This window comes from Trachemys scripta, chromosome 9, assembly GCF_013100865.1.
Source record: "Trachemys scripta elegans isolate TJP31775 chromosome 9, CAS_Tse_1.0, whole genome shotgun sequence".
NCBI lineage: Eukaryota > Metazoa > Chordata > Testudines > Emydidae > Trachemys > Trachemys scripta.
Genome location: NC_048306.1, coordinates 59,009,595 through 59,023,200, shown reverse-complemented (window position 1 = coordinate 59,023,200; position 13,606 = coordinate 59,009,595). Strand labels below are relative to the sequence as shown.

The window sequence follows — 13,606 nt, the reverse complement described above, 5'->3', positions numbered from 1 at the left end:
CTGGTAGTGAGGTGACAGTAGAACTACCCAGCCATAGCAATGCCTTTGACACCTGCAAATAAAGATCTAGGTAGCTGGTGACATGCTTACCTATTGCAACTGGGTAAATACAGCCCCTTTGAGCTTACTCTACTGTAGGTACATTCTGCCTCACTTTATGGTGATACAACAGGTGACACAAGACTAAGGCGCTTCATTCTGAAAATGAATTTGAGAGAGGATGATATCTCCCTATATCGAAGCCCATACAGATAAGGCAACAAAGCTTTTGGCAGAACCATCAGGACATTGCAGATTGTTAGAGATATCCATATTCCTGTCCGTAGTCCAATGACAGCATTGATGTAAAGTAATGTTTCCACCACAAGGGCCAGAAGTGGAGAAAAGTAAAAGAATAATATAGTGTGGTGCATCAAGAATGTCACGCTAGCTCTAGAGAAAACGCTTTCCCATATGCCCGACTGTCTTGTTTTAAGATACAGGATAATATAACAACCATGTATTAAAGCCAAGCAGAGAAAGAGGGCAGCAACTGAAAGCATATAACAGAGCTTCACAGCATCATCTCCATGCAGAGTCATGACCAGTATTATTGGCACAGAGCATGTGTTCATGGGACACAGTGCGGGTTTTTGAGTCACCATCAGCACCAAGTAGATGATCCCTGGGAAAACACCGGAAGAGAGCCATATGAGCACAATCAGTTTTTTTGTTCGTGAAGAAGGCAAAATGGCAACGTAGCGCAAAGGAAACAAAATGGCCAAGAATATATCCAGTACCATGGCAGTAGCTGTGAGCAATCCCCCGCAGTAAGTCACAGCCAGCAAAAACAACAGGAGCACACAGGCATACTTGGGGAGCGTGAGGTTCGCGCCATTGAGAATGGCGGAGAGGGTGTAGAAGATTAGGTACATCAGATCACAAAGTAAAGCGTTCCCCAGAAGCAGGTACCTTGTTTCCTGGCGGATGCTGAAGCTGGAGAAAATCACAAACAAGATGGAGGGAATTACCAGGATGGCTGCCACAAGGCAGACAATTGGTGGGATCAGGAACATTTTCATGTCTGTATATGGAGGGGAGATGATCCATTCTTGCAACATGTACGTGGAAGGCTCATCCAACTCCAAGGTCCTGTTGGAATCCATCTCCCTCAGGGTTGCATTCAGAATCATTGTAGAGGCACAGGCTAAGAAGTTCATTTCTTTAGGATTTTTGGAGGACTGATTGACTTGGACAAAACAAGCTCTGTGTTGAATCTAGCCTTGCAAAAGCTGATGCAGTGGATTTAAGAAGCCAGGGAAAGCACAACACCTTTTGTAGACAACTCTATACCAGTGTCCCCTGGTAAGACCCAAGGACAGATTGCTGAAATTCTGTAGTCCCCAAAGGTGCTTCCACAACGTGGAATATTTTCTTTTCTTTCTGCAAAAAGTAATGGTGCATAAGGAAACAAAACAAACCTTCCTGTGCTTTAAACTTCAAACCCTCTGTGAGCTCTTTGATCAGGAAATATATGGGTTGCTTGTTATTAGCAACTGGAGTTTGTTCTCATTGTATTACCACACCAAAAGAGGCAGATGGAATAGAGCTTGATTAAACAGATGTGATAGTGACATTCCAAGTGTACTGATGTAGTAAAGTCATAAAAATGATCAGATGATATTTTGTATCAATTCACAGGCAATAGCACAATTGACTGATTTGAGGGGGATCAATAAAAATGTCTCTGAGCTCCTGTTGTAAAATACCATCAAGATGGGTCTGTTTAATGAAATCATCTTATTTATAGATGGTACACATTTTTGACTGGCAGCTCTTTGGACATGTTTTTGTTAAACATGATACAAAGACTTTTCAGTTATCACAAACTTTCAACCAGTGTGTATGGTTGATTAGATGTGTAGTTTTATAAATAAGCAGTATCACATGCCATACAATATATGGGCATCCTTGCAGCATGCAATCCCAAAGTCCATTCGGATGCTAATTCCTGTTTGTTGTTGCCCCACAGAGCACTGCACTGCCATTTGTAGGTCTGAATTACTATTACTGATCTCGATCTCATTAATATGGTCTTGGAGTGCAATGAAAGCAGAGCATATAGCCCCTGGTTTGTGAGCCGGGAACCCCTCATGTTTTTCCAAGAGTGCCCCACCTGGCTGAAAGAGCAATTGCCTCCATGAGGTCTAAGTGAAGTATTGTCCAGTCATCTCTCCTCTGTCAGAGAGACTGTAGTTGATAGGTGGTGTTTCAGGTTGTGTAGTGTAAAGTGGGGACATGCCATGGCGGTGGGGGGGAAGGGGGAAGGTTGTCCTTTGGGCATAGAAGTTCTTCATCTCCTAAGGGAAAATTGTGTGTGTGTGTGTGTGTGTGTGCGCGCGTGCATGTACGCACTGTATTTTATATTTAGATGCCTTGAGTGGCATTAAGCTGTCATAAAAAAAACCATGTATTGTTATGACAGAGCAAGATGTCACTGGGGAAGGAAAATGTCAGAAAGAAAAGAGTGTACTTGTTAAAAATCTTATCTCACTAGGACCCAGGCTCAGAGAAAGGCGAGTCAGTCTCCTTTTCACACCAGTGTTTGGAGGGCTCCCAACTTTAGGAGGAGACTGAACAATGGGTCTCAATATGGCAGCTTGCCTTGTTCCCTGACAATGAATTGTGGCAGTGCCTAGGAGCCCCAGGCATGGGGCAGGATCCCATTGTGCTAGGCTCTGTACAAACACAGAACAAAGAGACAGTTCCTGCACCATAGAGCAGAATGGCTTCCCAGTTCAGACCAGTATGAGAGGGACTTCAGGGTGTCTTGCCACTTTGACAGGGTGTAGGAAGTGAAGGTCTGGTTGTCTCTCAGCTTGAGCAAACCGCAGAGCATGCAGGAAAAGAGGTGGAGTCTGGTGGCCTTAAATACACAGTCTCAACTTTCCATTTTGGGAGGAGAACTGGGAAGAACAGAGAGGATACAGGTGGCTGGATGAGACAACTCTGGGAAGGAAAGTTAAGGGGGGGAAGAGGGATTAAAATAGGTGGGGAGAGAAAAAAAAGCCTCCCCAGTATTATGTATATTAGTGGGTACATGTTACTGGCTGATATGCGCTATTTATTAGGGCTGTTGGTATGCTTTATTTGGACTAGTGGCCTGACTCACCACTGCCATGCAGTTATTTACACCTATGCAAAAGTAGGAGCAAATGATACTAAATCAGAACGATATAATACACCTGCTTTGCACTGGCATAAGTGACTGCACAAGGTACAAGACGGGAGAAGCACAGTGCCTGGCTTCTCTTAAAATCTCCAATTTCCTGGTGATTCATTATACCCCACTGTGTCAGTGGTGGGCAGGGGCAACCAGACGCATTGGACTCAGTGCCCTGTGTGTGAGAAGATTAAAGGGTAAAGACAAGACATAATTAATTGTGAATATGAAATGACCCTGGGCAATATTTAGAAAAATGGGTACCCAAATGTAGGGTTTTTAATCCACATTTAGGTACCGAGATAAGTAGCCAGTGAAAATTGCTAGTTGCTCAGCATTTTTGGAAATCTGGTTACTTGTTTAGGTGTCTAATAAACTTAGCTTAAATTTGGGCAATTATTTTTGGAAATCTTGGCAGATATACCAGAACCTCATTTGCCATCTTATACAGCAAACTGTTTATTGATTTTAGAACTACAGTTTCAAATGATGATTTCCCCCCGCTTGTTAAAGATTCAGTGAAGTGGCTCAACAAAAGCAGGAAGAAGGCAAATGCACATTTAGCAAAGCATTATAATATTCATTATTCATATAGCACCAGCAGTTTGCTAGACGCTTTGCAGACAGCATGAACAGTTACATGTAATTGTATCACCCTTGGAAGATGATGCAGAATCTTAACTGAAAAAACTCTTGCTGTGCAATATACACGTTCTGTTAGGGCATGTCAGGTGACACAAGGCAAAATAATTTACATGGCAAACAATGTCTGAATCCCACTGTGACTTATCCAAACCTATACAAGTTTTGCTTTTCCTAGCACATTGATAGATGGCATGCATTGGGCAATGTGTCAGGGTATCCTCACGTGCTGCACCTTACAGGACAAAGGGTGTGGGGAAAAGAGTAAGTAATCATTAGTTATAAAGGGGATCTTTGTTGCTGTGGTTGATGGTAATGAAAGCAGGTCGTCATCATTCTTTACTGGCTCAATCCTGCATGCACCGAAGAATGTGTGATCAGTGTTGCAGTTACTTAAATGAATTCAAGTTCAGACTCTCCATCTGTTAATGAGTAATATAATTAACCTCATAAAAGACATAAGCAAATTTAGTATTCAGAACACCCAGACTTGTAGGATTTATACCATCATTGAGAATAGAGCAGAAGAAGGGTTGTAATTCAGACCAACTGGAATCACAACCAACTAAAATCTCGTTCATTATGGCAGCAAATTCTGTCTCACAGCTCTTTACACAGCAACAAGAGACTATCCATTAATCTGAAATCCCAGGAATGTTAAATCACAAGAGCATTTTCCACCAGCTGGTTTGGATTAAATGCGACCAAACAAAGTAGCTCATTGTCATCTCAGCTGCACATTTTTAGCTGATGGAAAAAACACACAATTTTGAAAATAGTTGAGCTGTTGCACATGCACACAGCCCTATGTGGGCATTTACAGGGCTGACTTTATCAGCCGAGTATGTCACAGGGTGATGGTACATATCACATTAAAAACGTTATATCTTAGGGAATAACATCATAATATTATGACTTGCATGCAGTGTTGTACTGTGTTGATCCCAGGATATTAGAGAGACAAGGCGGGGGAAGTAATATCTTTTATTCTACCAACTTCTGTTGGTGAGAGAGACAAGCTTTTGAGCTTATACAGAGACCTGAAGAGCTCTGTGTAAGCTCGAAAGCTTGTCCATTTTACCAACAGAAGTTGGTCCAGTAAAAGATATTCCCTTGTACTAACTTCTCTCTCTAATCTTATTACTTGGCATCCAGGAATCTAAGACCCATTCCCTTTGTAAATGCACAGTTCTGGCCTTCTGAGCCTAGCTGTTTTTTCACCTGACCCTTGAAGACGGGCATCCGTGTGGAGGACCTGTTCCTCTCCCCAGGGTAAAAAGCTGTATATGTTATGGGCTAGATGCACCCATCAGGTGATGCAAAGTGGCTAGAGTCCAGCTGTAAAGAGCAAACAGAGTTCCTCTTGTGGAAGTGAGCTCTATTGGCCTAAATCTGGTGGAAGCCCCCCCACTGCCTCAGCATATACTGTCAGAGCAGGGAAGACAAAGTGGGTGAGGGAATATTCTTTGTTGGACCAACTTCTGTTGTTGAGAGAAACAAGCTTTTGAGCTAAACAGAGCTCTTCTTCAGATCTGGGAAAAGTACTTAGAGTGTTACAGCTAAACGCAAGGTGGAACAGATTGTTTAGCATAAGTAGTTAACATGTATTCTAAGGGACCATTTCAGGTGAAGTGGCCCCTTAGCAACTCTGAAGTCATAGGACAAAAAAAGGAGGGTTAGTGGGTTTCAGATGGTTGCAATAAGCCATGAATCCAGTGTCTTTAAGAGCAAGATTTTTAATGTCTAGCAAAGTTATGAATTTAAGCTCCCAGGCTCATCTTTACGAACTTTGAACCACAGAAAATCCCTGTGTGGGGTCTGAAGGACTGTTCACTTGCCAGAGCCCTTGTTGGGGTTGGGATGATCTCCTGTAAACTTATTAGCCTTTGAGTAGGTCCTTGTTCTTGATCTGTGTTCTCTAGCATGCTTTTACCTTAAAAATAAATGTGCTTGCTTAGAAAGAGCTGTGTGGTAATTTAACTGTGGGCAATTACACGGTTTATAGGCTCTGAGGAGAAAAAGCAAAGCAGGCCTACGTAGGCACTTTGACCTGCTGGGGAACTCACAGTAGAAGCATGGAACGGAGCAACCTGGAAAAATCCTGGTCAGGAAGGGGAGAGACACAGGTCTCCACCCAAGATAGGTAATGGCTGGGGAACTGGAAGCCTGACAGTGGGTGCCCTCGGTGGACCATAGAGGGGGAATACAAGTACAGTTGCCTCATCTGTGACAGGCTGTACTGCTTTAACTAAACCAATATAGCTAAAAGGGCACAACTTGTGTGTTTAGACAAGGCCTAAATTTTGAAAAATCGGGAAACGGCAAATAACTTGAACAGTGCAGATGGATTCAGCACTATCAGACTCAGGTCTTAGCCCAAGTCACATAACTCAAGTTTTAACAGGAGTCCTGCAATTGCCCAGTGTGTGACTGCTGGGTTTTTAAAACCTTGTGTGCCTTGACATACAGGTCTGCAGATACCTTAGGTGGCACCTGAGCCTCATTGATCATCAGTGGATTTCCTTAAGCTTAGATGTTATTACAGTATTTGGACTGACAGATCAAGGACACAGTGGCACTGAAGACTGTTCCTATAGAAGATAATGAATTTGGGAGGCTGCCTTGCCATTGTGTCTGACATGGTGTCCCAAAATACCATAGGTACTACTTGTGATTGAATGCTCAATATTTTGTGGTGCAACCTGAATGATTCTCTCCATTTCCTGCAATCCTGGCCTCAATGTTCTAGTTATTGATTCATTTGTGTTACTTTCTGGTAAATTTATGTTATGCAGAAGCACTTCTTATGTCTCTACCTTGTTCAGAACAACCAGTATTAAAGATTCTTCCCCTTCTGGCTCCTATTTTACAATCTGTATTGAATTGCATGCACCATTAATTACTTTATTTATTGGTGAATCTCCAGTAGAAAGCCAAGGCGAACTGTGGTTTTGCATCTCCATGCTTGCACTTTCAAGTCAGGAGCTAATCAATAGGGTTGAATTCAGGAGGCCTGTGCAAAACAAAGTGTATGATGAGCAATAACTAATACTATAAATCAAGTACTGGAGACAGTGCAGTATATTTATATGCTGTTTCCATATAGCAAGATACTGCTACATAGATTGCAAAGAGCTATCCATTATTATTCTTTATAATACAGTAGTGCTTACAGGTCCCATTTGAGATCGTACAGTGCCTAGCACAATAGGGCTTCAAACACAAGATAGATTAAGCTGTTCCTGGGGCAGGGGACTAACTAATTCGAGTGAACAAGACAAATAAGCACTCTCTTTCACACCTGTTCAACCAGTTTCTCAACTGTGATGCAATGAATGCATCACAGTTCCAGTGTATTTTGGTTCATGGCCTACAAATTAACACTGCACTACACTAGTTTGAATTCAAGGCTTCTGTGACTCAAGAACCCCTCAATGCCAACTGGCAAGGGGGTTGCAAGAATGTCCTGATTCTGGTATGCAGATTCTAGTTCACCAAAGAATGTTATATGAGGTCTTAAAATGAAAGCCAGTATCACACTGGTTGTTAATATCATTGTGAAATGTATGCATATAGATACTATGTAGGAGTTATATATGTATATTGAAAATATATTCTTAGGTTCTGTGTCACAGCAGAGGTGGAGAAACAGGTTTTCTGTCAGACAAAAGATGTTTATTCACTTGTGCATTAAGCAGTTAAGCAACACAATAGAGGAACATTTACATACAATGTTAGCAGAAGGATGTGAAATCAACAGGGAAGGAGGACGACACAGGAAAAACAAGTGGCCAGGGGGATGGGGGTCTGACACGCTGCCCCATATTCATCATAGTGGTATGATTATGATATAATTATGATATAATTATGATGCATCTTGTGCAAAATGTGTCATGTAAGGCAGTGGCTCCCAACCTTTTCAGTCTACTGTACCCCTTTCAGCAGTCTGATTTGTCTTGCGTAACTCCAAGTTTCACCTCATTTAAAAACGACTTGCTTAGTAGCCCAACCCAGCTAAATAGTTAAGGGGCACAGTGGTTCCAACTGCTTCTAGGCTTCACCCCGGGGGTACAGCCCATCACATGGGGGGTTTTACTATCTGAATACGATGAATTTTGGGGATATAGTGGATGGCAACAAAGATACCCGTTATCCTGCATTTAGGAAGTAAGTGGACAGTATGTTTATGTTCATGAAAATGTGATCTCAACTGACCTTGGTTGAAATGCTCCAGAGGACACCTGGGGTGAGATAAAACTTCTTTACAGGAGGCTAACCTGTTAAGTTTAGTCTCTAGAAAGCATACTACAATTTTGTTTTTATATGTAACCTGTTTCCATTTTCCTCACTCGCTATCCCTTGAATCTTTGATTACAAACTGATGGTTGTTTTCACTATAAATATATCTCAGTGCTGGGGTATTAAGCCAAGCACTGATCCTGAGTTGAATCCTACAAGCTGGTGGGTATACTGTTCCCCTGGGGACAGCATACCTGGTATTTCCATGAGTGTTCAGTGGAGAAGATGCTGGACACTACAGGGGAATGCTTCAAAAGGGCTTGGGAGCTGGGATGCACCAACTGTTAACCTGTAAGGCACAGTAAGGGCTGGCAGAAAGCAAAGGAGAATGCGTGAGTGGCTAATAGGCTGGTGGCATCAGGGACCTGACACGCAGTTAAGCACAAGCAAGTCTCCCTCAAGGCAGAGGCTGGAGGCTAACAAAGTGACTCACAGACCTGGGTACCCTGAGAATTATCATGACAGCTTCTGATTCAAAACATCCACACTGCCATGTATCAAAACATATTCTACGTGCAGAATGAAGGAACAAACTGGACTAACATCATAATCCAGTGGTGTGAATCAGGGAAGTCACGTGCTCAGTGGTTACATGCTTAGATTGCAAGCTTTTGGGGGCGGGGCCCTTCTCTTTAATGTGTTTGTACAATGCCTAGTGCAATGGTGCCATGGCCTCTAGGAACTACTGCTGTACAAGTAACAATGTTATAAGGGCCAGAGAGGCAGGTTAGTTTTGGGGGGACATTGTGAGATGACTATTGTACAGGAGTGTTGGGGTGGTTGCCTCTTTGAGCAAGATGTATGTCAAGGGTGGTTATGTTGCCACCTTGCAGGAAACCTACCAATGCTGACCCCCCTCCCCCCACTAAAGTTTCCAGAGCTTCAAATAGGTCAGTGGGGGAATTTAGGGGTAAATCTTCCTCTGACTGGCTACCTTTCCCCTGAGGAAGGGAAGTCAATCAGAACTATGTCAGGGCTGCCAGAGAGTCCTTGGTTCCAAGAGTCTGGGGAAAGGGAAGCTGACTGTAGGATTGAATGGAACATTAAACACAAAGCAATGCCTTGAGCTTTTGTGCTTAGTCTGGGCCCAGTCCTTTGAGGTACTGGGTAAAACATGCGCAGCAGTGTCCATTCCCATTGAAATCAAGGGGCAGAGTCTTTCTATGGTGACCAGTCCCTGTGAAGTCACTGGAGTTGCAGAATCTGGTCCAACTGAAGGCTCTCAGCCCCTTGCAAGGTTGAGAGAGGAAAATGGAGGACTCAAACAGCAATTAAATGCCAGTTCCATTAGAATGCTGAGACAAAGAATTAACCTGAACAGAACTACACTTCTGCTAGGTTCCAAATTTGTTTTCAACTGTATGAGATTTCCCATGGAAGAACTTTGGGACCTGCCCTCTAGGTTTAACTCAGTACTCACTGAGGCAAAGTTCCTGGTAGCTTGAGAGAGGATTTTGCTTGTGACAAGGTTGAGGGCAGCAGGGCTGTATGCTCTTTGGGGGCTGGACTGTCTCTTGCTATGTTTAATAGGGTCCCAATCTCAGTTGAGGTCTCTAGGTGTTACTGTACTACCAAGAACAATAAGAATTGGAGTATTGCCAATGATCTCCACCTTTTAGCTAGCTCTGTCTCCTGTTGCACCCAGAGGTACTGAAAGTTGTTCAGTATCTCATTGGTCATTCTGTGGTGAGAAGATCTTAAATCTACGGTGGCCCACAAGTTGTTCCTGCAGCTGTACAAAGTCCAGAAACCACGTACAGTTGTTGCTAAAAACAAGGTAGCAAAGAAAGAGGCGTGAAAAGTGGGTCCAGGTTGCAATGATTTTAAAAGGTCAATTGGAACAAAGAAAGAGAAAAGGTGGGGAGGACTGGCTTGAAGATGTTTTGATGAGGCTCCAAAATGAAATAGGAGACAGGATAAGGAAGAGGGGATGATTGAGAGCTAAGCCTCTGAATAATTTTTCAATTCCAAATGCCACGGGGCCATAATAGAACATGTTATTGTGAGTCAGAAAGTGAAGGTAGGTCTCATGGAAGATTTGACTCTGCAGGTGCAATATTCAAGGTTAAATGGGATATCAGGGTAGTAGAACGAAGCAGAATATTTTGAAGCCTTTCAAAAAGATTTATATAAAGGAAGAAACAATAGGGTCAGTGAAATAATCATAACTTGAGGGGGAAAAAGGAACACATTTGGTTCCAAACAGAGCTTACTCTCCTACTGCAGGGTCACTGCTCGGAGCTGCAGCCATGTAAACAACTTCATTTCCTGTGCCACACAATGAAAAGCAAACCTGGTTTCCTCTCCTATCTTTGTGCTTCCTTCAGGGTGAAATGACCTACATGATTCAACCAGCAATGTTTTTTTATGAGTCAGGCTTTAGATACTTCTGGGGGTATACGAAAACAACCAGATTTATGTGGTCATTTTTTTTTTTACACAAGCAGTTACAGTGCCTTATGAGAAGTCATTCTGGATTTTTTTCCCCTTGGGTTTAATAATCTTTCCTTCCCTCTTGCCTCCTATAATGAGGTATTTATGCAACAGCCGGGAATGGCTTGGGTAAATAATGCCAACTTTTAAAATATTAGCTCTCTTTTCTAAAGCAGCTTAATTTGTATAAAGAAATATTTATGTTTTTAGGTTTCTAATGGCACTGCAAAAATCAATCAATCCCATGTTAGTGCTAATAGGAGGCACCTGTATAAATCCTACATACACTAGAACTGTGGGACTAGAACCTGGGATTATGATGCTTCTGCCTTGCCACTAGAAGTTTAAGTTGAGTTTCTGCCGGGGGAGCCTGTGAAGGTAGGCACTGCAGGAAGTACTGCCCCATGGGATCTGAGTGGAAGCCCCCTACAGCGCACTGATTGGCTTATTCTGGCATATAAACCAGGAAGCCATCATCGGGAGTGGTCTGAGCCACAGTGCAGATTGCCTCCTTGCATCTGCTCCAGACCTTGCTTCACTGTAGACTCTAGACTCTGGTTTCTGATCCTGGTTTGTCCCCAGTTTTGCTGTTTGCTTGGTGTCTATAACCTGGTGCCTGACTGACTTCCTGGTATCCTGACCTGACTTGGCTCCAACTCTGCTGTTTGCCTGCTGCTTGCAACTTGATGCCTGAACCTGAATTCCTGGTATCCTGAGCTGGCACGACTCTGACTCTGCTATTTGCTTGCCACCTGCAAGCTGGTGCATGACCCTGATTTCCTGGTATCCTGACCCTGCCCAACTCAGTCCCTGCTACTCGTCTCCTGACTGCAACTTAGTAGCTAACCAGTGCACACAGGCTGCCTGCGGCCTGGCCCTGACAACATGCTTTGTAGAGATGATAACACCAATTTGTCCATACTGTAAGATTATCACCCATTTTATATGGTTGAATGCTTTTCCAAGATCACACAGTGAGTCAGTGACAGCGATGGGAACAGGAGGTTCCTGTCTACTGCTCTAATCACTAGTTGATAATGCTCTTTCCTCCCAGCGAGAACTCAAGCTAGGCTGGTGTATGCATACAGCTATGCCATTATAGCCCTTTTCCTCACAGGCCCTTTCATTATGTAGATGGCTAGCACCTGAGCTATTCCATCTCAGCCCTGCCTTACACACGGTGGGGGTAATCTCCAGCATCTGCTGGAAGGGAAGCATAGGATTGTTACAGAAAGGCTCCAGGCAGAAGGAGGATCCTGTCCTAGCATTTGTCTCTCATGTAATGCAAGACAAGATGTGCTGCAAAGGTTGGGGTTGTCAGGGATGGGATTTCCCAGCAGGATGAAGGCTTGATGAGCAGGATGGGTGACTGGAAGATGGATGAAATAGCCTGGGCGAGAAAGGGTAGGATTAATGTGTAGAAGGAAAGGTTGAGTAGTAGTGGTGGTTTAATGGCCAGGACACCTGACTGAGGCTCCTGACTCAGACACAGACTTCTTGGCTGACCTTGGGCAACTCACTTAATCTACCCTGTGTCTCCATGCCTTCCTTGCAGGGGTGTTGAGAGGATAAAATCCATTGATTGTGAGATGCTCAGCTACTACGGTAGATCGGGTCTGGGGAGCAGAGAAAAATGGGGAGAGGAGAGAGAAAGTGAGCGGAGGAAATGGAGGGAAAAAAATACTGTAGAATAGGAGAGAAGAATCCAACCCAGCACCAGGTCTGTCAGAGACAGAAAGTGCTGCCACCAGAAGAGGCAATGCAGTGGCTCAGAGTTGTCAGGGGGAGGCTGACCTAAGGGCAGGAAAATAGAGACTGATTAAAGAGACAAATGATGTGAGTTTTCCTTTTTCAAAGGGGAGGGAAGGCTGGTTATGAGGTTCCACTTCCAGACCCAGTTTCTCACTCTCTAAGATAACGGGGTCATAGTGTTCTGCGAAGGCAGCACCTGAGTGATTGCCCAGAGATAAGGGAAGAACTCCACAGTGATACCTCCATCCAGTGAAGGAGTGGTGCTGGCTTCAGATAGCATCTTGCTGATCCTCTTCAATGGTTTGTAGTGTGGAGTGGGGGTTTTTACATGCAGACCCTTGAAGGTTAACAGGATGCAGAAGGCCCCCTGTGTGAGCAAGACTGGCTCCCTTGGGAGCTGTGGGCATGGTGACTAGGGAATGGGGAAGTACCACTTCACACTTGCCGACGGAGTACCATCAATGCTTAGCCCCAGTCTTATATCCAATATCCAGGCACTACGACTGGGAGGGAACAGTCCCATCGCTCTGAGACACCATTACGGTTATATAGTAGTGTCTCTTTAAGGCTCAGCGGCAACAAGGAGGAAACAAAACCAGGGGATGCATCACTGAAAGCACAAGAATGATTCCGACTGTGCAGACTCTTCTTGTCAAGCCCTTTCATGATGGATTGTTATCAAATCAGTTCAGTGTGCTCTGAACATGTGCTCTGAACTTCACAATATGGGTGAGATACAGGCAGAGTGCCATCAAGTTACGGAATGCATTTCACTGCTACAGCCAACATGCTAATTTCTAGCTCACAGCACTGTGCCTGAGGATTGCCATGGTCCCTGCACAACAATCTGAAGCCCTGTTGATGCTCCAAATGATCTACACCCATGGGCTGACAATGACCTGACCTCATGCTGCTGAAGCAGGTGCTAGGTACGGCAGCACAGATGGTGCAAAAGATTAATGGACAGAGTGTGCTAAGAATCACAACCTACATTAACATCAAGAAAGATTCCACACTGTAGGAATCTTTAGAATATCCCATATTTGCCCACAAACATACAGTAACTGCTATTTCTTCCCAATATTTTCCTGGCGAGTTATCCACTGCTTGTGTGTTTAGAAATGGGATTTTTCCAATCACAAAACCCCTCGTCCCATTGGCCTCTGAACGTAGCATCTGTGCCACTGCCCCATAGGTACTGTCAACCAGGAGATTTTGATTTCACTGCAGAAACAGCAGAAGTGGAGGCTAGGTTTGTGAGGGAAGAAACTTATTCAA

At 43.8% G+C, this 13,606-nt stretch overlaps 1 protein-coding gene across 1 annotated transcript; it reads right to left on the bottom strand.

Moving 5' to 3' along the window:
* Positions 1-155: 155 nt before the first annotated feature.
* GPR148 (G protein-coupled receptor 148) lies at positions 156-1,199 on the bottom strand. The gene has a single exon (XM_034780520.1). The coding sequence runs from the start codon at positions 1,197-1,199 to the stop codon at positions 156-158; it is 1,044 nt and encodes a 347-aa protein (XP_034636411.1).
* Positions 1,200-13,606: the final 12,407 nt, after the last annotated feature.

Coding starts and splice junctions, on each gene's coding strand:
- GPR148 (XM_034780520.1), bottom strand. CDS start 1,199: ATGAACTTCTTAGCCTGTGCCTCTACAATGATTCTGAATGCAACCCTG.